Source organism: Pelodiscus sinensis, chromosome 6 (genome assembly GCF_049634645.1).
Source record: "Pelodiscus sinensis isolate JC-2024 chromosome 6, ASM4963464v1, whole genome shotgun sequence".
Lineage (NCBI taxonomy): Eukaryota > Metazoa > Chordata > Testudines > Trionychidae > Pelodiscus > Pelodiscus sinensis.
The window spans coordinates 61,265,053-61,290,142 of NC_134716.1; the positions used below are offsets into that span (position 1 = coordinate 61,265,053).

Below are 25,090 nucleotides of genomic sequence, written 5' to 3' on the forward strand. Positions count from 1 at the left end.
CTAACTGTCAGGGTGGGTAATCACTGTAATAAATTGTCTAGAGAGGTTGTAAAATCTCCATAATTGTAGATATTTAAGTGCAGGTTAGAGAAACACTTGTCAAAGATGGTCTAGGTGGTGCTTGGTCCTGGACTCAATGACCTCTTGAGGTTCTTTCCAGTTCTGTTATCCTATGGTTCTACTTCTTTATGGAAACCTAATGTGCTCATTACTTTCCTGATAGGTTCTTTTCAGAACTGAATGGCTTTTGGAGTTGGAGAGCAAAGCAGTCTTTTCCAGCCTAACTTACATTGGCATATATAGCTGCTGCAGTAATTGCATTGCTTGTGCTTGTTTCCACTCTGCTCCTTATGTTGGCAGTGCACATCCTCACCAGGAGTGCTTGGGCTGATTGTACTGTCAGTGTGGGGCATTGTGGGATGGCTTCTGAAAGCCAGTAACAGTAGATGAAAGCAATGCAGTGTCTTCGTTGAGCTAACTATTTCAACATTGACTCAATTCCACCTCCATGAGATCCTTGAAGTTGGAGCACTGGGGCAGTTATGTTGGCAGCAGTGAAATTTTAGTGTAGACACTTACATTGTTAGATTGATATAAGATGCCTGGTGTTGACCTAATTCTGTAGATTAGATATTACACTCACAACCAGGAAAAGAACAAGAACAATACACAAGACAGTCTGTTTTGTGGTAAGGAGATAAAATTGTAGCTGATATGAGCCAATGCATGATGAAATCATAAAGGGGGCAGGTTTAGATTAAAAAATATGAACACATCTAAAAAATATGAACAAATAGGCTAATTAACAAAGCTGCTCACATTTTGACAAAATGTGATAGATTTGTTTAGGAACAATAGGCCAAATTATCCTCTGGCATAATTACATTGCCTTCAATGGAGGTACTCCAGAAAAGAACTTGCCCAGCCACTGTTGCTGAAATTATGTCAGTGAATATGCTAATGAACATTTTGTGTGTAGTGTTTTGTTGCTTTGGTTGTTGCATGTTCTCACTAGATACAGGAGTAGTGATATTGCTTGTAAACCCTTAGATGAAAAATCCTTTGATTCTTGTTAAAGTACTAAGGGGGAAAATCTGGATAAAGCTTTCGTGTCAAATAATGAAGAATATGATGACTATTTCTTTTTTGCTAAAGATGCTGAAGATCAAAAGGAAGGAAGTACAAGTAGAGAGGCAGCTCAAGCTCTTTGAATATTAACATATTACTTGCTTCTCACCTTTGAGGTTAGGTGCTCAATACACTGCTGTAGGAATATGCAGACATTTTCTGCTTAATAGATGCTTAATAGATGTTTCTCTGTAAAATGCAAAGCTCTCTATCTAAAGCAGTAGCCATTTTCTTAAAGTAGGTGTTAAAATAATAATGGAAACCTAAAGTACATTTTATATATATATATATGGGCTCATATTACAGGAGATGATTACCCTGGCATAGGGAAGGATAGGCAGGGAAAAAAGGGAGGAGGCGTTGCCTTATATTAAGGATGTTAAATTTAGATTAATCAACTAATTGAATAGTCGATGTAATCTGCATCCACTGTTTGATTAGTTCAGGGCTACTCAACATGTGGCCTGTGGCCCCTTTGCATGTGGCCCGCAGCACCTTGAGCTGCTTCCCAGGGGGGCGGCGGCCGACGGGGGGGAAGGGGCTGGCGGCAAGAGGCAGCGGCAGAGCACGCCTGCCACATCTGCCACAGTGGCAGAATCTCCCCACGAACCGAGCCGCATGGCACGTGCGTGGGAGCTGCCAGCCGGGGGAGTGGAGTGGCAAAAGGCGGCGGTAAAGCACGCTTGCTGCGTCTGCCACAGTGGCAGTGCCTCTCTGGACCAGGCCACATCATCGCGTGTGCAAGAGCTGCTGGGGGCGGCAAGAGGCACGTGGCAAGGCAATGGCAGAGCTGGGCAGCGAGGCCAGAGTGAGAGAGGTCTGGGCTGGGGCTTGGGTAGTAATCAATATAATGGTCTTCTGTTGATAATGTCTTTTAGTACTTATATTGCTGAATTGTTATTGCTCATTAAAAGTGCTGTCAGATGGGTGGAACTTGGGTAAATATTGCATTTTATTAGTATCAGCAGATCTGAGTTAAATGGAGCCTGTGTGTTGTGTAGTCTTGCCTTAATCTTCGTATTCATGCCTGTCAGTGTGAAAGAAGCTATTTGCATATATTTGCAACCACGCTTAAGTTGTGGCCCTCGGCATGTGCTGTGGGTATCATTGTGGCCCTCAGGGCTTCCGAAGTTGAGTAGCTTTGGATTAGTTGATAAGGGTGCCTCTGCAATGTAGCAAGAGCCCTGCCAGCTCTAGTTACATTTCAAAGGTGGAAGCGCCACCAGTTCCCCCTTAAGCCCCCATGGAGACTGAAGTGAAGTCTGCACTTGGACTGAGATGGAGATGGACATAGGAGACAGTCTTGTTTTAAGTCTCTGGATTAGGTTAAAAGGGGTAAAAAATAAGAGTGATGTCGTTCTAAGTGTCTACTACAGATCACCTATCCAGGCAGAAGAGGTGGATGAGGCTTTTTTAAAACAACTAACAAAATCATCCAAAGTGCAGGTTTTGGTAGTGATGGGATATTTCAACTATTCAGACATATGTTGGGAAACTTAACACAGCAGGGCACAGATTATCCAATAGGTTCTTGGATTGCATTGGAGACAGTTTTTTTTATTTCAGAAGATCGAGAAAGCTACTGGGGGGGAGCTGTTCTAGATTTGATTTTTAACAAATAGGGAAGAACTGGTTGAAAACTTGAAAGTGGAAGGTAGCTTGGATGAAAATGGGCATGAAATCATAGAGTTCCTCATGCTAAGGAATGGTAGAAGGGAGAACCGCAAAATAGAGATAATGGATTTCAGGTAGGCAGATTTTAGTACACTCAGAGAACTGGTAGGTAAGGTCCCATAGGCTATGTCTACGCAGCAGTGTTATTTCGGAATAATGTCATTTATTCCGAAATAATGTAGTGCATGTCTACACAGAAAACCCATTATTTCAAATTTATTTTGAAATAAACAGGCTTCTTACTCTGATTCCTGTAACCCTCATTGTATGAGGAGTAAGGGAAGTTGGGGGAAGAGTGCTCTATTTTGAAATAACTTTATCCGATAGAGGCAGCAAGTGGGGGAATTGACTAGTCAACTGACTATTCGATAAGCATTTGCTTATTGGATCATCGACTAGTTCTTAACATCCTTACTTTGGGCACACAATTATATCAAGCACGCTATATCTCATGGTGGAGACTGCAATTGCAAGAAACTAATTACTACTTTTTTAAAATAATGTTCCAATGTGGAGATCTTAAATTTCCAGTTTGGTGACATATTGGTCCTATTGATGGTAAAGCTGCTATTGCCTTTAATGGAATCAAGATTTCACTTGAAGCATTTAAAATGAGATAGAATTTACTGGAAATATTTGTTCAATTGATTCTATTAAATATCTTTGTGTGAAGAAGTCATTTGTATGGATCTCAGTGTTTTCCAATTATATAGACAGGCGTTTTTGCCCTTTGGTATTAATTAGCCTTTATTTCTAATGCAAAATATCATTATGATTTGAGTATTATATGCATTTAAAAAAATTTCTTAAAACCTGTTTTCCACTAAAGCTGTTGCATGGGAAAAGTAATATAAATCAACAAAATTATGTAATAAAATACACGCAGACTGCTTTAGCAAAGGGTAGTGTGCCAGGAGCATTTTATTAATTAACCCCTTGGGTCTGGTGCTCAGGATGCTGGAGGATAATGTATTTTTCATTAGTAATGGGAATTAAAAAAGCTAGATTATGGGCACTGAAGAGTTAACCATTCAACAACCTGTGTGAACAGAGATCCATATTGAGGAATAGATTTAATTCTTCAGTTTTGAAAAGAAGGGCTCTATCCTGTGATGTACTGAGCATCTACACCTTCCTCTGAAGCCAATGGAGGATAAGGTGCTCTGCACCTTTTGAGCCCAAAAAGAGAAGAGTTTTTAGAAGAAGCTTTAAGAATAAGGTGAGGAAGTACTTGGATAGGTATAATTCTTGATACATTTTTTTCTAGTATATCAAGAACTAACTTTAAAAAAATCATTGGCAGCTTTATTATATTTCCCAGAGTGGTTGTGTTGCATAAATTGCTAGTTTCGTCCCCTGGAGGCTAGTCCAATTTGCCTCAAGAAGAGAGTTACACTTTCAGGCTGGGTCCAACTCCATTTATTGTTTGCAAACAAGGTTGACAAAGGAGCTCAGTGCTCAAAGCAAGGTCGACCTCGGGCAGCGCCCGAGATGAAACTTTTATAGATTTCACATTCTTTCTGGTCAGCGTGTCGCAACGTGATTGGTCACGGCAAGTTTACTTAGTTCCCTGGCAGAAAGTTTAGCAGCTTCTAAGGCATGTGCAATCAGCTAAATGATACGTGCTGTTTCGAGCTTAAACAATGAAGGGGAAGAAGCACACTTAGGTTTTACTATAGTTGTTTGCTATTAAATTATAAGAGCCTGTACCGAAAATCACAGAGTAGTCACTATAGGAAATTATTAAGAGATAGATTTGTAAGATATGAGTACACTTATCTCTCCACTTTGAAGGGTAAAATTATTTGTATATCTGAGATTTATTTAATTCAGTATCAGGATTTTCAAAAGATAGCCTCTAATTCTTATCTAGTGTAAGTTTTCATATTTCGTTTGTGTAATACACAGTGGTCAGATTGCTATTTTATGACCAGGGAGATGAGTAACAACTTTGACAATCTTACATATAGACAACTTTAAATTATCTCGTAGTTATGTAGCAGAAGAATCTAAAAGCATAAATGTGCAGCTGCAGTTGTAAAGTGAAGTGTAATAGCTTTTTAATAAAAATGACATGATTTTGGACAGGAAATTAAAACTATTCTCTGATAATAGAGGGGGAATTTTAGGTAAATTATACATTCAAATTTGTGTTGGTCCAGGACTCTGGGATTATCATCAAGTTAATGCAAGTGCCTCAAGAGATTTAATTACTAGAAGTGGACAAGACCTTGATTTTAATTGTTGGCTGAAATACACCGGTGTTCCTTAATACCAGGAAGGCTATTTAGCTCCATACTGATTCAGAGAGAAGGGTGGTAGCTATTGAATCACCAGCACCATTTCCTGTGAAAGGTGAGTCATCATTGGCTTTTCTCACCCAAGTCCTAATTCAATCTAACCTGCTTATTTTATAAAATCTGAGTTCACAGTTGCAAATTCAGTTTGCAAAGCACTTTGGAGATTCTCTGGATGAGAAAGGTATTGTAAGCAGGGCTGGCAGAACCACTTGTTAAGGTTGCTCAGAATATCCTTATAAGATCCTGTTCACAGTTGATAACTTTGCCAAACACTGACTCTGTGGGCAGATTTTTGTGTGCTGGTATTCTTCCTCCAGCTGAATATTTTTGGGAATATTTTAGTCAAAATGCTCCAGGTTTTTCAGAGAACTAGGCTACAGAAAAAATGTGTTTTTTTGCCATTTTAAAAAATCGTGGTGGCCTTTCCTTTGAGAGGATATGGTGCATTGATAGAGATTTGAGATTAGCCAGGGAGTGGGCTTTGTGTTGGATGCCTTTTGCTGCTCCTTTTAAAATCTACCCTCATTTGACAAAGTTATAAGCCTTTAAAAAATATGCTCAGTGGAGGCCTCTTAAAGTTTCACAGCTAAAATCTCTGAAGATTGCACCTTTACTAAGCTTTCTTGAACCATAGGAATGGTGTCCTTAGCCTCTGTTTGTCTGGAAATGGGTGACAGGAAGGGATCACATGAGGACTACCTGTTGTGTTCCCTCCCTCTGCAGCATCTGGTATTGGCCTTTGTTGGCAGACAGGATACTGGGCTAGATGGACCTTTGGTCTTACCCAGTATGGCCGTTCTTTCTAGTGGTGACCACAGTGTGTGTGTTCCATCCCCACAGTCCCTGTGTGTGACTAGTCTGCCCATTAATTGCTTTATTGGGTATGGCCTGGGAACAGAGAGCAAATAATTTCTCTCCTGTGCTCTCATCAATCCCTCTAGGTGGTGCCCAGGAGGTGTAGCAGAGGTAGTCACCTTATTTGATTGCAGAAGAGACAAGAGCTGCATTTCGGGTGGGGAGAAAAAGGACTAGATTGAGACAAGGAGCCTGATGACACTAGGAATGTAAATTCCCATTTATTTCCACTCATTAGACTGGGACTGGTGGGGGCAGTTACAGCCTGCTGGGCTGGAGCAGCCCCCCTCCCCCTCTGCCTTCCACGGCTGGGCTGTTTCAGCTGGGCTGCTTCTGGCCCTGTGCTGGTCTGCCAGTTCCCATTTCGTGTGGGGCTGGAAACAGCATCTTCCCTCTCCAGCTGCCATTTCTGGCCTGCACAAGGCTGCCAACTCCCAGCCCATGGGGCTGGAGCAGCCCTCCACCTGCAGCCACTCCTGGTTAATGGTTAACCAGTTACCCGTTCACATCCCTAGTTGATACTAGGACTGAAGGTGGGGAAGGGATGGAAATAGAGTGACCATATTTTCCCAAAGGGAGAATGGGACATCTCATGAGACTGGACTGGCTCCATCTGCTCTCCCCAAACCTCCCTCCCTTCCAGGGCTGGAATTGCCCCTCATCTTCCCCCCCATCCTTTCACATTTCTAGAAAATTGTGGGTGTGCACTGTAGGTCCCCTCTTTTTCATTTGTTTCAGAAATTGGAAGGTGCATACTTAATGAGGCATGAGGCCGCTTATTGAAAATCAAGGAGAAAACAAAACACTGCACATCTGCTCATTAAGTGAATACTGTTCATCCATCAATGCTCTGAATATGACTGGGATATTGTAGAAAAAAGTCTTTGATTACATCATCACACACGCACAAGAGAGCCAAATTAGAGTTGCACAGGCAACCTGAATGTGGGTATTACTTGAGTGCTTGTCTCTGAAACTTAATAATGTCCTTTTAATGTAATTTTGTGTGTATAATCAGATAAAGTGGTTGTAGTGCAGCCATATATACCAAAGGATACAATTAAAAAAAATGAACACATATGAAAAGGAGGAATCAAATTTCAGAACAGAAGGGGGATACAACTTATACTGGAACAGGATACTAAACTCCAAGAGACTCTGGGAGACAGACCCATAGTCTCCTATAGACAACCACCTAACCTCAAGATGATTTTTACCAATAACCACGGGGCATACCACACTAATACCAACCCTGGTACCTTCCCTTGCAACAAACCCCGTTGCCAGCTTTGTCCACATATTCACTCTGCTGATACCATTATTGGACCTAACAAAGTGAGTTATAAGATCAAGAACACACATTCCTGTGCATCCAGAAATATAATTTATGCTATCATGTGCCGAAAGTGTCCGTCTGCTATGTACATTGGACAGACGTCTCAGACACTTTGCCAAAGGATCAATGCCCACAAGACAGATATTAGACAGGATCACAAAGAAAAAACAGTTTCTTGCCATTTCAATGAGAAAGAACATTGTCTCAACAACTTAATTACCTGCATCCTGCTTCAAAAGCCTTTTAAGACTGCACTTGAAAGAGAATCCTCTGAACTGTTATTCATGCTTAAATTCAACACTTCTGAGTCTGAATAAGGAATTTAATTACCTTACCCATTACAAAGATAGCTTCCCCAATTATCACCTCTAATATCATTAGCTCACAGACATTTACCTTCCCCTCCCATCCCCCTTCTGTTTTGAAAGTTGAATTGTCCTTTTCATATGTGTTCATTTTTTTAAATTGTATCCTTTGGTATATATGGATGTGACAATTTTCTTCCACTATTTGATCTGAGGAAGTGGGTCTGACCCACGAAAGGTTATCACCTAATAAACCATCTTGTTAGTCTTTAAAGTGCTACATAGTCCTGTATTTTGTTTCAGCTACACCAGACTAACACGGCTACATTTCTATCACTATTCAACAATGTGAATGTCTTCCTGTTCTGGGTAGGCAGAAGTTGGCTAAAATTATTGATTGGAGAAGAGTTTTTTCCATATTAGGATGATCGGCTGTAATGTCACAGCTGAAGATACAAGCAGAAACTTGGAATCCTATGCCTCCATGCAAGCAAGAACAAAAAACAAACCTCACTCTCCCTGGTCCTAATTGTTTTTAGTTTCATTTAACCCTCCCCATTACCTAATCTCTCCATTTGGGTGTCATTGTCAACTTCTCTCTCTTCTCCAATATTCGGGCACTAAATGTTATTTCTTCCCCCCCCCCCCCCCCATGCTTAAATCAATCTTTTCTATGAAACCCTGATCCATATCTTGGTAATCCTACATTTCATAGAATCATAGAATACTAGGAATGGAAGGGACCTTGAGAGGTCATCGAGTCCAGTCCCCTGACCTCATGGCAGGACCAAATACTGTCTAGACCATCCCTGATAGACATTTATCTAACCTGCTCTTAAATATCACCAGAGATGGAAATTCCACAACCTCCTTAGGCAACTTATTCCAGTGTTTAACCACCCTGATACTTATGAACTTTTTCCTAATGTCCAACCTAAACCTCCCTTGCTGCGGTTTAAGCCCATTGCTTCTTGTTCTATCCTCAAAGGCCAGGAAGAACAAATTTTCTTCCTCCTCCTTGTGATACCCTTTTGGATACCTAAAAACCACTTTCATGTCTCCTCTGTCTTCTCTTTTCTAAACTAAACAAACCCAATTCTTTCAGTCTTCCTTCATAGGTCATGTTTTCTAGACCTTTAATCATTCTTGTTACTCTTCTTTGGACCTTCTCTAATTTCTCCCAATCTTCCTTGAAATGTGGTGCCCAGAACTGGATGCAGTACTCCAACTGAGGCCTAATCAGTGCAGAGTAGAGCAGAAGAATGACTTCTCATGTCTTGCTCACAACACACCTGTTAATGCATCCTAGAATCATGTTTGCTTTTTTTTGCAACAGCATCGCACTGTTGACTCATATTTAGTTTGTGGACCACTATAACCCCTAGATCCCTTTCTGCCATACTCCTTCCTAGACAGTTGCTTTCCATTCTGTATGTGTGAAACTGATTTTTCCTTCCTAAGTGGAGCACTTTGCATTTGTCCTTATTAAACTTCATCCTGTTTACCTCAGACCATTTATCCAATTTATCCAGATCATTTTGAATTATGACCCTGTCCTCCAAAGCAGTTGCAACCCCTCTCAGCTTGGTATCATCTGCGAACTTAATAAGTGTACTCTCTATGCCAATACCTAAATCGTCGATGAAGATATTGAACAGAACCGGTCCCAAAACAGACCCCTGTGGAATCCCATTTGTTTTACCTTTCCAGCAGGATTGTGAACTTCTACTCCTCTGTAATCTTCCCAATTCTCACTACTTCTTCATGCACCAGTCCATTCAAAACACTGATGGAATGAAATCATCTTACTCTGTGTCTGTTGCAAATGCATCACACCATTCCTAGAATTCATTCTGTCCTTCTGCTCGTTTCAAGCTCCACATCTTATTTTTAAGACTATGCAACTCTTTTCCTGATTACATTGCTATTTACACTTCCTCCCATGCTCACCTCATCCATCCTCTCTTTCCTAATTGCACCCTTTGTCTCATTCATGGCTTCATGCCTTCCTTCAGGGCTGGAACTATACCTGTATTGTTTCATCATGAAACCTTATGCACGGAAAGCCTTCCACTTCTTGTTCTTCAAAGTGCAAGTTTTCAACTTTTTCTTTAGGGTTCCTTTCTTTTTCAAAGCCTGCAAATGTCGATCTTCTTACTGACATTCTCTTTCCACAGTCTGTCATTTAAAATTAGTTACCCAAAATATTATGTATTTACATGGAAAGTTATGTTAAAAGAATGATTAGGCTGATAAATCAAGCATGTTAGTTAGGAAATACCTGACTAACCTAATAATTAAGGTTGCCTGTGAATCCCTAATTCAGCTTCTTATTGCATATGCCCATTGTTACAGAACCAGGAATAGAAACAAAAAGCTTAATAGACAAGTTATGTGATAAATATAAGGGGGTGTAGCAAGCATATGCTTTGGAAAATATAATATTAGGAACATAGCCCAAGTGAACAAATCTAAAAGTTTAGACTTCACTCAAATTGAGAAACTACAGGAGAAATTGTTACAGTAAATTGTTACAAAATAACTATAAACGATATAGAGGAGCAGTAAATCTGGAGTAATTTTGTTGACAGTAGTAGAAATGGGCCAAGTCATTTAAAAAGGTAACCATGTAACCAGTAAAAAATCTTAGCGGTTACACAAGTTGCAGGCTCTCTAATATGCTCAGCTTTATACTGCAGAGAGCCTGCAGGAAAGCCTCCCTGGGAACAGAGCTGCCAGCCCCATTCCCAGGAAGCCACTGTGTGTAACTTGCAGTGGGGATAGCTGGCTGGAGCAGCCCCTGCCTGTGGTGGGCCCCATAAAGCTGAAGCAGCCCCCTGCCCCTGGCAGATGGGGAGCTGCTCCAGCCCCTGCTGGATAACTGGAACGAGGAAGCCTCACCTGTTATGGGTGAGACTTACTGGTTAACCTTTTACATCCCTAGAGAATGTAGCATTATTTTGGATTTATGCTGGCATAATAGATACATCTGGCAAAATGATCACGGGACCGCAATTAGCAGGAGGGACAAAGATGGTTCTTAGAATAGCAAATTGAAAAGCTTCAAAGGGCATGTCTACACTAGGAAATTATTTTGAAATAATAACCCCTGAAATAACTTGTTTCAAACTAGCATGCCACCACTACAGGGAAGCCTTGAAATTAGCCCAAGGCAGGCTTCCTAAATGTGGATGTGCTACTTTGACTTAGAGCCTCAAGCATTGGGGAGTAATTACTTTGAATGTCTTGGGGGAGTAGTATGAGGAGTGTCCACACTACTGCTATTTGGAAATAACTATATCAAAATAAGTGTTATTCCTCATGGAAAGCAGAAGGAGTTATTTCAAAATAACCAGCCTGTTACTGCAAAATAACAGGTTTGGTAGTCTGGATGCGCCACTTGTTGTTTTGAAATAACTCCCTCGTGTAGACCAGGGCCAAGAGAAAAGTACAAGACTTCTGGGGAGCCTTGCCACACATGGAACAATCTGTGATCTTCAGTAAAGACAATCATAGTTTTGTCTGGATTTAAAAAGAAGATTCTAGATTCCCTTAAACATCAAGAAATGTTACAGGAATTCCTTAATGAAAGGCAATCAGAAGAACAGTGGTATAGTGTAACCCTTCTTGTGGAGTAGATGATTATGACAAAGCAAGTTCATTTTATCTGAAAGACAAAGGGTCTTTTTCTTGCTGTGAAACTAGCAATGTAGGCAAGTAAAAGGAAATTCTTTCAGTGAAACAAGCCTTTCAAACCACAAGCATCCTGAAGTTCTTCTGTATCCCACAGAATTACAAGTGCCATATGCTGTCATAATGTATTATTGTTTTAGAGGAATGGACTCTGTAGATATTTAATAAATGAAATCAAACTGGTGATTTGGGGTTGACTTTGGGGTTGACATAAATAGTACTTTAGCAGATACAGGATAGAATTGTGGTGGTGGTGGTTGCAACTAGGTTGTTAAGACTGCCTTGTTTTGCATGTTTGGCTGGTCTAAAATCCTTTTGCTTCAAACTTTAATGATTTAATTTATTCTTCTAATTTGGCACAGTAATTCTTTGGAAGACAAATGACTTGACCACATAATATTATAGCAAATATTACATTTCTGAAGCCCAGTTGTTTTTCCACTCCCATTAATTATTTACATAATATAATTATCTTTTTTTCTCATCACTGGCTTTTCAGTCCACTTTGGGAGGAGGTCTCTCACACCAATGTGTATGCATTGCAAGCGTGTTAACTTGATTTACTAAAGCAATACACATCGTTAGTTGCACATATTGATAGGAGACTCTACATCAGTGTTGTTTTGTTCAGTTTATGTATCTCATGTCATGTTCCTAACCGTATTTACAAAAGGAACATGGTTCTGAAGAGTGAGTTGAACCAGATTATGGTAACTATGAAGTCTAGAAAGGAGTTGGTACAACATATGGCTCACAAATTTGGGGAAAATACCAAGGAGATAGGTAGTTAAGAAATTGTTGGCTTTTAGAACCTTTTATATTTATGCTTTGTAAAGCTTGTGCAATAAGTTGAACCAGATTCATAGAATTTCTGAACATTTGTCTAGGAGGCAGATTTTAGAGCTCATATGTGAAAATTAGGGCTGTTAAGTGATTAAAAATTAACTAAAAATTAATCATATTCTTAATAATAGGATATAATTTATTTAAATATTTTTGAATGTTTTCTACATTTTCAAATGTATTCATTTCAATTATAACACAAAATACAAAGTGTACAGGCCTCATTTTATAGTTATTTTAAATAAAAATACTTGCAATATAAAAAAACACCAAAAGAAATCGTATCTTTCAGGTTACTTATAAGTACTGTAGTACAGTCTCTTCATCATCATGAAAGTTGTTCTTACAAATATAGAATAATGTAACCCCCACATTCAAAAATAAAACATAAAACTTTTGAGCTTGCAAGTCCACTCAGTCCTACTTCTTGTTCAGCCAATTGCTCAGGTAAACAAGTTTGGTTATAATTTGCAGGAGATAATGCTGCCTGCTTCTTGTTGTCAGTTTAAGGTGACACTGAAAACAGGCATTCTCATGGCAATGTTGTAGCTAGGATCTCAAAATGTATATGTACCAGCTGTGCTAAAGATTCATATGTCCCTTCATACTTCAACTGCTATTCCAGAGAACATGCGTCCATGTTGATGATAGGTTCTGCTCAATAAAAATTCAAAGCAAAACAGACCCCAACACATTTGTTTTCAGCATCTGAGTCAGATGCTATCAGCCCAAGGTTGATTTTATTTTTTGGTGGTTTGGGATCTGTAGTTTATGCATCGGAGTGTTGCTCTTTTAAGATTTCTTGAAAGCATGCTCCACATTTTGTCCCTTTCAGATTTTGGAAGGCACTTCAGAGTCATAAACCTTGGATCAAATGGTGCAGCTGACTTTAAAATTTCACTTTGGTACCTTCTTTGAGTTTTGTGACATCTGCAGTGAAAGTATTCTTACAACAAACAACATGTACTGGGTCATCATTTGAAACTGCTATAGCATGAAATAAATGGCAGAATGTAGGTAAACAGAACATGACATGTACAATTCTCCTCCACCCAGTTTAGTCAGACATGTAATTAAAGCATTATTTTTTTCTTCGAGCATCGTTGGCCTGGAAGCATGTCCTCTGCAATGGTGGCTGAAGCTAAACATTTGTATGCTCTTTGTACTTATCTGGCATGTAAATACCTTGCAATGCTAACTGCAAAAGTGCCATGTGGACACCTGTTCTTACTTTCATGTGACATTGTAAATATGAAGCAGGCAGCAGTATCTCCTGTAAATGTAAACAATATGTTTGTCTTAGCAATTGGCTGCACAAGAAATAAGACTGAGTGCGCTTATAGATGCTAGTTTTACATTGTTTTGATTTTGAGTGGTTATGTAAAAAAAATCTACATTTGTAAGTTACAGTTTCACAGTCAAAAGATTGCATTACACTGCTTGTAAGAGGTGAACTGAAAAATACTATTTCTTCTGTTTACAAATATTTGCACTCTAAAATGTAAGCAAAAGTAATAATATAAAGTGAGCACTGTATACTCTGTATTCCATGTTATAATTGAAATTAATATATTTGAAAACATAGAAAAACATCCAAAATATTTAATACATTTCAATTGGTAATCTACTGTTTAATAGTACAATTAATTATGATTACTTTTTGAGTTAATCATGTAAGTTATGAATGGGTTGGCTAATGGACAGCTTCTAACATTACAGAGGCCTCCCTGCTATTAGAATTTTATTTGTATTAAGAGAATGTTTTAAAAATAGCAGGTAAATAGAAAACAGTCAAAACTGTTCAAAAATAGTTCAGCTTAGTAACATTTTCCAACACTCATTGAAAATCATTTTGCCTAAGCCACTGTAACCAGGCAGAATGTGTTTAATCTGCATTTGCAGAAACCATTACAAATTCATTTTTAAATTCAGTGCTTGAACCTGGATAAAACTACATTGGGATAAGGAAAGAACTAAGTGAGCACAATGTTCTCCCTTTGAACAGTGTTTGAGATGGAGAGGTATATGCACCATACCACTTCTTCACAAAGATCTCAGTGACTGAAAACTTAAAAGCAGGTTGTCATGTTGGTTGTCAGAGAACTAAGAGTGACAGAGGAATGGATTTGGGACATTCCAATGCTATATTCACTTATGTTAAACTCTCTAGTTTCTGTTAGTATTTACTTATGCTTTGTGATTGTCTTGGGGAATGTCTCTAAATATTAAATATGATCAGAGTTCTCTGTTTGAACATGTTGCCTGCAAATCAAGGCCTACCTATTTGTTTAGGTGAATATTTGTAAATATTAAACAATGTTAAAGATCTTCTCTGCTTGAACATGCACTGTGCAAATTAAAAGCTTCAGGGGGTAGTTGAGTTAATCTGTAACAGGAAAAACTTAAAAAACAACAAATAGTCTCGTAGCACCGTGGTTTTGCCCACGGAAGCTCATGATACCATCTACATATTTTGTTAGTCTTTAAGGTGCTACGAGACTATTTGCTGTTTTTTAAGTTTTGTGAAAATTGAGACTTGGCTGGTTATCAGTCTCTTGGAAAAGCAGCACTGCCTATAAATATAAAGACCATCAAGGGATTCTGTGCTACTTTAGCTCAGTTTTGCACAGGTAGAGGGAGTGCACGTGAGGATATGTGTGTTACAGCCTCTCTCCGAGTTACAAACGAGTTACGGACCAAACATTTGGCTGTAACTCGAGCTGTTCGTAACTCGGACCCCATTGAGTTACACTCGACCATACTGTTCGTAACCGTGGGTCATGTTCGTAACTCGGGAACAGCCTTTACGACTGCTCCATGCGAGCTTTGGTCGTAAGTGTGAACGGTCGTAAATCGACAGTTCGCAACACGGGGAGCGGCTGTATTTCTAAGCTTGGAAGAAGGAGAATACTTTAGAATGATGCTCCATAGTGCATGGAGGGACGGAGAGAGAAAGCTTGTGGAAAACTGTTTTCATTATTCTAATAAAGTTATTTATTCAATGTCAGAAAAAAGCGTAATTCTACCCATTGTTATGCAGCAGTCTGTGAACAGAATTCTATGAGGGCTGAGTATGAGGTGTGAATTTGACAGACTCAGACCAATGACAAAAATCAGAAGGCTGATAAAAAATAGAAATTTAAATTTTTCAATTTATTTGAAATCTCATAATTCCTAAAACCATGATTATGAGCTTTGGTGTCTGAATTATTATTTTTGAGTGCTTGGGGTTAGCAATGCTGTGTATGGAGTGAGAGAGGCAGCCATTAGCTGAAATAGCTTCTGTAGAGGGGCTCTGCAGTTACTGCTTAGCCCGAGAGAGAAGATTCTTTTTTGTTCTCTTCTCTCCCCTGCTTCCCTTATTTGTCCCCAGAGATACATACACTGTGTCTGCTTGTGCAGTGGGCTAAATCCCTTGTTTTGCTGATTTGAATGTTTCATCTGACTTTGTTAGTACAAACAAAATACCCAAACCAGCAACAGCAACCTTTCTGGAGCTAGTAAACAATGTATTAAGTGGAAATGTAGTATTATTGTATTTTAAAGGAGCAATTTCATTTCTGTTAAAAAAAATAAAATAAGTTATTTTCTGAATGTTCCTGTTGTCATTTTGCTTAGCTAGTAGAAACCTGCCTTTGGGGTTTTGAAAATCATGTTGCTAAAATATAAAACAAGATGTTCTGACTCATTTGAACAGTTATTTGTTCTATCTTGAAAGCATTGCTGATGGTATTTTGAAGTAAACTTATTCTACTGTGAGTTTCTCTCTAAGAATATAGGCCCCTAGCAAGTCTTATCTTAATGGTATGTAGATAGTGTAATTTTTGCAGTTTCACATGCTGTGTGTGTAATCCTGCTGACACTTTGACGGAGATTTTTTGCTTTTTGGAGATTGTTGCACTGACAATTTTATCAGCAACAGCTGTTGCCTCACATCTTGTGAAGTGGCTTGCATGCATTGTAGCATTCCCTACAAACTAAGTTTACCTATCTGGTGGTATAGTGCCATTAAGGCTGCTTGGTTTAGGTCACAGGGTCAAGTGCCCCTTTCAGCTACTCTCTATCACCACGTTCAGACATTTAAAAATGGAGTCTGGTCTCAAAATATCCTGAGATTGACTTACAGTGGCATGCAATTTAAACAGAAACATTTTGGATTCTTTTTATTATCTTGTGGTTGCTAACGCTTTAATGGAAACTCACTTCAGATTTTTAAGATTTCCTCCTAAACCCCAGGGGTTAGATACTTTTAGTTTGAATGAAAACTGAGATTCTCACAAAATCACTTGACAGCAAGTCAAGTCACCAACATATTGTGAGACTCAGGATAAAATAACAAGACTGAATAATGCAAACGACTGATCATACAATTCATATGCAACTCCTGAATCATAAATCTATAAATATTCCCCTGACTTTGCCTTATTGATTTCACTAATATCTTCAATGCTGTTCTTTTTGAGGGTTGACAAACAAAAGGTTTGAAAAGCTTATTGTCTGAATTTTTAGTGCAATTGAGTGGGCACTTAAAATATGGTTTTGTTCTGAAAAATGTTTATGTAAAAGTGGCATCATTAACAACTGAGCTCATACCATTAAGGGTTGTAAGTCAGACCTGCTGACGAATGACAAAAATGTGTTTGCTCTGCTTTTTACATTTGTTGGCTAGACATCACTTTCACTGGGCTCTCTTCCTCTTGGTGCATCATCAGCAGAATGACTAGCTAAAGACCAGCAACAGAGACAGTCACTTACACTTGTGCAACCCCAGACCCATATGCAGGGGAGAGGGTGTGAAGAGTGTGAGCACACCGCACCCATGGTCCCCCAAGTAAGTGTGGGGGGGGGGGGCTCCGCAGCTCGAGCTCAGACCTCCTTCATCCCCCCCATAGCAGAGAACCTGTGCTGGTGCTCTAGCCTTTCCCTCCCTCCTCCCCCTCCTGCAAGGTTGGAGTGCCAGTGTTGGCTTCCTTCTGTCAGGGGCGGGGAGGGGGGGGGGAAGGAGCTCACTGCGCAATCTGGCTCATGGGGAAGAAGCGTTTCCTCTCCCCCAGCTGGGGGAAAGGCAGTGCACATGCCTGGGGGCTGGAATTGGCTGGAATCTGAGAGCAGTGGGAGGTAGTGCTTGAGACTGGCATGGGGCGTGGAGGCAAGTAAGTGCCTCCCCACCCCATCATGCCCAGACCCCTAAAATCCCAGCCTCTTCATGCACATACAACCCCTCTGAGACCGTTCACCCCCAGTGCACTCCTTCACCCTCCCCCTGGCCAGACACCCTACTTCCCAGCCTGGTCCTGCATCCTCCCCTCTGGCCAGGCACCCTACCCCACAGCCTGCTCCTGCTCCTGCCCCCTCCCCACTGGCCAGATGCTTATCCCCACCCCGTTCCTCCACCTGCCCCCCCAATCTGCTCCTACATCCTCTCCCCGGCCTGACATCTTACCCCAGTCCACTCCTGCACCCACCCTTGCTCCTGCACCCTCCTTCGTGGCCACACACTGCACCTTCCCTTGCTCTTGCTCTAGCCCCCTCCCTCTAGCCAGACACCCTACTCTCAGACTACTCCTGTATCCTACCTTCCATCCATACCTTGTACCTTCATCCCTTCCTGCACCCCACCTCCTGCCCAGATCATGTATGCCCCATTCTTCTCTCTGGAAGCCCTGTCCCACACAGTGACCCCCCCCATTTTTGTCCCAACCCCAGAGTCTGGGGGGGTCCAGAAAATCCACTAACCCTGGAACCCCAAAAGAATAAATCTGGGGTTGGACCTGTTTTGGGCAGGGGTTTGGACTCAATGACCTCTTGAGATCTCTTCTAACCCTATGATTCTATGGGAAACCCTGAACCTTAGTCCTCCCTGTCTCCGCCCCCCTCCCTTGGTGGGGCTGGAGCACTGGAGGAGAGGTGGGGTTTGGAGGTTGAGAAATTTTTTTCTTCTTCTCACTTATATGGTTCCCGACTGATTTTTCTGTGGGTCAGTGGCCCCTGACACAAAGAAGGTTCCCCACTCCACCATAAATAAAGAAAACATGGGAACCTTTTTTGTTGGACATAAATTAATATTTTACTTTATTTAAAATGAAGTTTGATAAACTAACATGAGAAAGTTAAAGGGCTTAGTCTGTTTAATAATTTAAATTAATATTTCCTTTCTTAACTGGTTAAATTAAACTGTTCTCCCTAGCTGCAGCACTAGCAAAATGGCTTGAGCATAATTACGTAATGAAGGAAGAGTTTCCATTAGCGACTGGTGGTCCACAGAAAGGTTTCCATTGAGCTGGTATGCCTTGGACCAAAAAGTTTGAGAACCACTGTGTTAGGTAGATGGGAGAGTTCTGTGTTGTGGGGGGCATGAGTGGCCAGGGCTGGTGGCCATGCTGCCAAGCTGGGGGAATAGCACATCCTACCCACAAGGAGTGGTTCGGTCCCAGCCTCACTGGCTGCACTCACCCAAACTGGCCTTGCTGAGCTGGTAGCGCAGCAACAGGCAGTGGCGGCCGAGGGAATAAGGGGCCTTGGCAGCTACGCTGCCCACCATGATCCAGAAGGTAATTTCTCTAAGACCTTTATTACTGCATACATTTTTAGTGTGTTATAACAAAATCATTTTACCAATTACTGTTTCCACTCACATTTTTCATTAACCTCTCTTATGCGCACTCAATGCGTGTCTATTTTGAACTCTTCCATAGTTAACAAAATTGTAGCCCACGTTTACAAAAAAAAAAAAGTGCACCTCTCCTCCCACAGAAATTCCTGCATACGGGCCTGAATCCTCTGAAGACAGGTTGCATTGGGGGCATAGTTTATGGGAAATGGGGTTGTGTAGGAGTCACTGAAGCTGTGATTTGGCCCACAGAACTTTTATTACTGCTGAGCTTGTGTGGTACTGAGAAAAGCTAGCTGCTTGTTTCAAGCCCAGGATGAGGAGTTGCTGTACATTCCTTCAATCAGCTTCAGTCCCCCTGCTGACTACTCCCTATATACAGGCAGTCCCCGGGTTACATGGATCCGACTTACATCAGATCCCTACTTACAAACGGGGTGAGGCAACCCCGCACTAGCTGCTTCCCCCCAGCAGACCAGGGAGACGCGAAGCTAGCGCCTCCCCTCCCCCAGCAGACCAGGGAGATGCGGAGCAGCTTTTCTCAGCAGACACCTCAGCTTGAGAATAAAGGACTGAGGGAAGTGAGGTGTGGGAGAATAAAACTGAGCTCTGGAGAAATGTTTGGCTAGAGTTTCCCCTACAATATGACCAGTTCCGACTTACATACAAATTCAACTTAAGAACAAACCTACAGTCCCTATCTTGTACGTAACCCGGGGACTGCCTGTATATATTCATCTTTGGAAAACATTGAAGGGTTTGCTGCAGGATCCGAAGTTGTGCAGCAGGACAGTGCTACTAAGGCTGTTGTCCCACCTCTGTTTGGAAGGAGGAGACGTGCATATTGAGCATCCTTCGTGCAGACTCTACACTGCAGATCCTGGGGGAATGATTCCCCGTCCCCACCTAATGGGTAAGGGGAGGAGAACTCTCAATCTCTGCAGCTGGGGCAGCTTTATGCAGGATTACGCCATGACTTGCCATCTGTCAGCTGGTAGGGAGAGACTCACTGCTCTGTCCTCAGCGGGAAGCACTAGTCACTAGTCCTGAGCCCCTGGCTGGGCAGGGCTCATTAAGCAGCTGCGGGGCTGTGTTGCCATGCAGTTTAGGGGGAAGACTGTTCAAAACTCACCAGTTTTCAGACGATGGATAATCTCATTTACGCATCCCAAATCTTTCTGGACAGATTGCTGCTGATGTTGCACTTCTGACCAATCAATAATTGAAATCTTCAGCACAAGCTGTGAGACAGCACGGAAATAAAGGCCTTTAAATAGCAATGAGCATCTGTCATGCCAACACCACAACAATGAAGGAGCAATTTGAGCCACCTCACCAGTGTTGTGTTTAAGTAATAGTGTGGACATTAAATGATGCAACAACACTCACTTGATGGAGTTATGTAGATTCAGAACATTGGTTTGGGTCCATCTAGACTTATACAAATATTTTAAAATGAAAGGAATAAAAAGCAGCCTTCTTCGTAAAGAATAGTAATGGAGCATTTTATGGTTCATTGTTTACACTTTAATGGCAACATTTTCCTCAGATATGCAATGGCAGAGCTTGACTGAGAGATCCACGCTTGGAGGGAGCACAAGATCTTAGAAATGAAATCTGTCATGTGGATCAGAGAACAGATTTTTGCCATGAATACAAATGTCTTAAGAAAACTTATGGGTTTATTAACAGACATATTTTTAGGATGCATGTTTTTAACAATTACCAAATGTTCAGTATTGTTTACAAAATAATTGATTCTCTGTATGTAAGGAGATTCTGAAATTTGTCTGGTTTTAATTGAGGCTTTGGTTAAAGGCAACCTGAATTGTTTCTAATCAATAAAACTGCCTCCTCTTTTAGACATTTAACTGAATGCATGAATACCACTGTGCATAGCTGACAAAGGCCGAACACTTTGTGAAAAGACTCTGTAAATTCTTTCCCACAGAAGTCAACGAAAGGGTCTGTTGTCCTGGGCTACGTATTCCGTCATTTAAACCTTGTGGAGATAGATTACTTTGGACTACGCTACTGTGACAGAAGTCATCAGACGGTGAGTAACATACACAGCATATTGGATTTCATAGTTGTAAACTTTACCCTGTTGGTGACCTTTCTCAGTTGTATGCTTGGCTGTCGTATCTTAAACACCTCATGAAAGAATAAGATTTTCAGTAGCAGTTTCTTTAATTTGCCTGATGAAATGAACTATTTTTGTGTTTTGGCAGAAAGGTCATTCTTCTACTCTCACTGAAGTTAGCAAATTTTTATTGTTGTCTTAATTAGGAGCAGAAATGTGGTGATAGAAAATAAAATAAAAAACATGTTGCAAGTGATGAGTAGTAAAATGTTGTATATAAAAAGTACTATTACAATTCGTCCTGTTAAATTAAACCAATCAAATATTTAGCCTAGGGGTGGGCAATAATTTTTGAAGGGGAACCACCTTGGGAATTTCTGAAGTGGTCGCAGGCGGCCCCAGAAGGGGCAGGGCCTCAGGTGGAAGGGCAGGGCCAGGAGACTTCACTGCTCACAAATCCTGATTGGTCTGGGGGTGGAGGAGCACGTGAAGTCTTAGCCCCTTCCCCCGCCAGGATAGGGTTGTCAGGGGTCCGGTTTTCTACTGGACAGTCCGGTATTTGCACCGTCTGTCAGAAATATTCAGAAAGTACCAGACATGTGCAGTGTGTGGTATTTTCTGAATGCCTGGCGGGGCGCTGGATGGAAGCCTGGCGGGGGTGGGGAAGCAACTGGGAGGTGGGACTATGATTGGCGCTAGGAGCCTCTGGTCCTGTGCAAAAGAGGAGGGGAGGGAGGGAGAACTGGGACTCCCAGCCACTCCCCCCACCGGACTTCTGCATGGGACCAGAAGCTCCCAGCACCAATCGCAGCCCCACCTCTCAGCTGGGAGCCTCTGGGTGCATGCAGAAGCCGGGCGGGGGAGCGGCTTCTAGCCCCTCCCCCCACCCCGCTCGGCTTCTATGAGCAACTCGAGGGAGTGCCTGCTGGGGGCGCGGCCCCTTGGACTCCGACTGTGCCACTCCCCCCTCCCCCGCCAGAGCTGCTTCCTGCCCCCCTTCCTCCGGCCTACCCCATTCCTCCCGGCCAGCCTCATGGCTTCCCCCCACCCCCAGATCTGCTTCCCATCACCGCTCTTCCTTCCAGCTAGCCCCGTGGCCCCCAGACCTCCCCCCCCGCCAGCTCTGTTTCCTGGCCAGCCCTGCCTCCCTCCTGGCCAGCCCTGCCCCTCTCCCGGCTGGTCCCTCCCCCGTCCCCCACCCACGATCAAGTGTGTCCGGTTTTTTGGCGGGGGTCTACCTGGTAACCCTAGTCTGGGATACACAGTGCCTAGAGAAAACTGCTAGATGGTTTGAACAGCACGTGGTTCCCTCTGGTGCCGTGTGCCCTTGGCGGGGCAAAGAGATTTCACCCACTGCCCTGCTCCCAGGTTTCGACTAGCCTGGGGGTGGGGGAGAGGCAGGGCAGCGGGGGGGCCAGAACACTTTCATTTGCTGCTATGTAAAGGGCTCCTGGCTCTAGCTCCAGGAGTTACCAGCCCTTTAAATAGCAGCAATTAAAAGGGCTTGTGCCTGCTGGGCAGCTGCTGCCATGTTGCCTGGCAGCCGCCCAGCAGGCGCGAGTCCTTTAAATAGAAGCAATTGAAAGGGCTCAGGCCTCCCAGGCTTTGCTGCTAAGTGTTGCCTGGGAGCCCCCCCACCCTGAGGCTGGGTGGCTGCTACCATGTTGCCTGGCAGCCTCCCGGAAGGCAAGAGCCTCTTTAATAGCAGCAATTGAAAGGGCTCAGGCCTCCCAAGCAATGCATTAGTGGCAGAGCCGGGAGCTGCTGCGGGCCGGATCAGAGTGCTCGGCGGGCCGAATGCGGCCCTCTGACAGTCTTTTGCCTGGCCCTGATTTAGCCCATTACATTTCCTTGAATTGGAATTCTATTTGGAAGTGAGCCTATTGTGACTAATTCCTGCTTTGGCTGGGGTTGGGGGAAGGGTTGGCATAGAAGCAGTGTTTTCAGGCTTGGCACAGATTGTTTGATTCAGGGCCACTTCCTGGATCACTGTTTTAGAGTGATGTTATTGATTTGCAGATGGCTTTTGGCTGCCAGTATATATTGAACTGTAGCTGTTTATATCCTGAGAAGAAGGGTGTGTGTTAATGACTTTTTAACTCCACATGAACTGGTTCTGTTTTGAGGTGGAAAGGGGTTGGTACTTGACAGGTATTCTGCATATACACAGTAGACACGCCCTTCTCCCAAAAAGCTTGCAATCTGAATAGACCAGTCAAGAGAGAGGCTTTGTATTAGCTTCATTTTACAAAGAGATTAAGGACTGATCTCCATTTCATAGTTTTGCTAGCATAACTGTGTTGATAAGAAGTGTGACAAAAATCATACCATTAAATGACAGTCATGCCGGCTTAAGCCCTGGGTTGGATGCAGTTATACTGCTCCCCCCCAAAATATAATTTTGACAGTATGGCTTATAATGGTTTCCTGAATTAAATAAATTATATTAACAACAGTAAATTTTTGTCCGTAAGTAGAAAGGAGTTGTTTTAGTGTAATTGAGACATAAGCAGATTGTCCTAAATAACAGAGAAAGTCTGTAATAGGGCTGGGAATTGAGCCCAAGTGATCCTAACTGAGTGCCTTAATGGTAAGACCAGCCTTCCTCTCTATGAATGACTATCTAGTTAATTTAGAATGTTAAAAATTAACTGTTTTATGGACAGAGGAAATCTCTGTTAAATGAGCAATTTCAGAACCTTATCAGCTTTCCTCAGAATAACCAGGGCAGATTTTTCTTGCTTACGTTAGTGTAAATGCAGAGTAACTCCAGTGAGCTCATTACAGTACTTACACCTGCATGAAACCTGTGGAGGTGAGAAGGAAAATCAGGCTCTCATGTAATTTGCTAATTTGTGATTAATAGTGAAATCCTGTTCAGTGAATGGCCAATATAAAGGAAAAATTTCATGCAATAAGTGAGACTTTGCATAAAACAGTACAATAAACGAAAAATTATTTTTTCACAGGACTGTTAAAGGTGTAAAGCTAGGGACTGGCACAAAGTATGTGTGATAAGTTCTGCACTGCCATGCAGGAGACCTGGATTTGCGTTGTTCTGGTACTTCTAGGGGTACGTCTACACAGCAACATTATTTCAAAATAACTTAGTCCGCGTCTACACAGCAGGCTGTTATTTCATATTAATGTTGAAATACCCTCAGGCTGGAGGTCTTCTTACTCCGACTCCTGTAACCCTCATTGTACGAGGAGTAAGGAAGTCAGAGAAAGAGCGCTCTATTTCGAAATAAGTGCTGTGTAGACGCTCCCAATTTTGAAATAAGCTATTCAATTGACATAGCTCAATTTGCGTAACTTATTTTGAGTTAAGCGCTGCTGTGTAGATATATTAAAGTCCCTGAGGTCAAATAAATGTATTTACTAATTTTTCTGAAAGCTGTACTTCATGGAGAAATGTGGCAAAATAAAATATCTGGTAGAAAAAATGTGTGCTTCATGTTAACATGTTACTAACAGAAAGGAATATTCAAAATGCAACATTTATGGTTACTCATGCAGTCTTTAAACTGCAACCTCGTGTATCCATCCTATGAACTGATTAAGGCAGACATCTTGTGGATGTGTAATTGAAGACTGTATCATAATGCAGACACATGAGGGGACTGAAGTAAGGCTTCACAGACAACTGCAGATCTGGAATTCCCCAAATTTTGTGTGGTTGACTTTGCATTCTAAGTAATGTTCTTTTAATATAGTTTTAATGCAGATTTCTTATGTATTTCCTGCTTCCTTGGGTAAATTGATTTAAATTAATGGAGATTGCCTATCTCCTAGAACTGGAAGGGACCTTGAAAGGTCATCGAGTCCAGTCCCCTGCCCTCACAGCAGGACCAAGTACCATCCCTGATGAATTTTTGCCCCAAATCCCTAAATGGCCTCTGCAAGGATTGAACTCACAACCCTGGGTTTAGCAGGCCGATGCTCAAACCACTGAGCTATCCTTACGTGATGCCATAATAATTCTGTCATCATACGTTATCAGCAGAATTTAAATCCTGAACCATTTCTGTTGCAGTACAAACTGTTACCACTGAAGCTACAGGAGCGTTATTAGATGATAACAGATGTCTGTTATCCAGGGAGTGAGTCCAAGTGGTAGGTCTGAGGGATAGTCAGGTGGAAGGTGAGCCTGCACCAGCTTGGATAGGCTTTCTCTCTTCTCATTCACCCCTCATGAATTGGGGAGCTCCTGCTCTTTGAGATGTCCTCAGATGGGGAGTGATTTGCTGGGGCCATGCACTG

At 41.9% G+C, this 25,090-nt stretch overlaps 1 protein-coding gene across 4 annotated transcripts in view; it reads left to right on the forward strand.

Moving 5' to 3' along the window:
* EPB41L4A (erythrocyte membrane protein band 4.1 like 4A) overlaps window positions 1-25,090 on the forward strand; it is a 181,512-nt gene that overhangs the window by 54,132 nt on the left and 102,290 nt on the right. For all 4 annotated transcript variants that reach the window (XM_075932021.1, XM_075932019.1, XM_075932023.1 and 1 more), the window contains one exon: window positions 20,696-20,800. In XM_075932021.1, coding sequence (XP_075788136.1) covers window positions 20,696-20,800 — 105 coding nt within the window. The remainder of the gene's footprint in view (window positions 1-20,695; window positions 20,801-25,090) is intronic.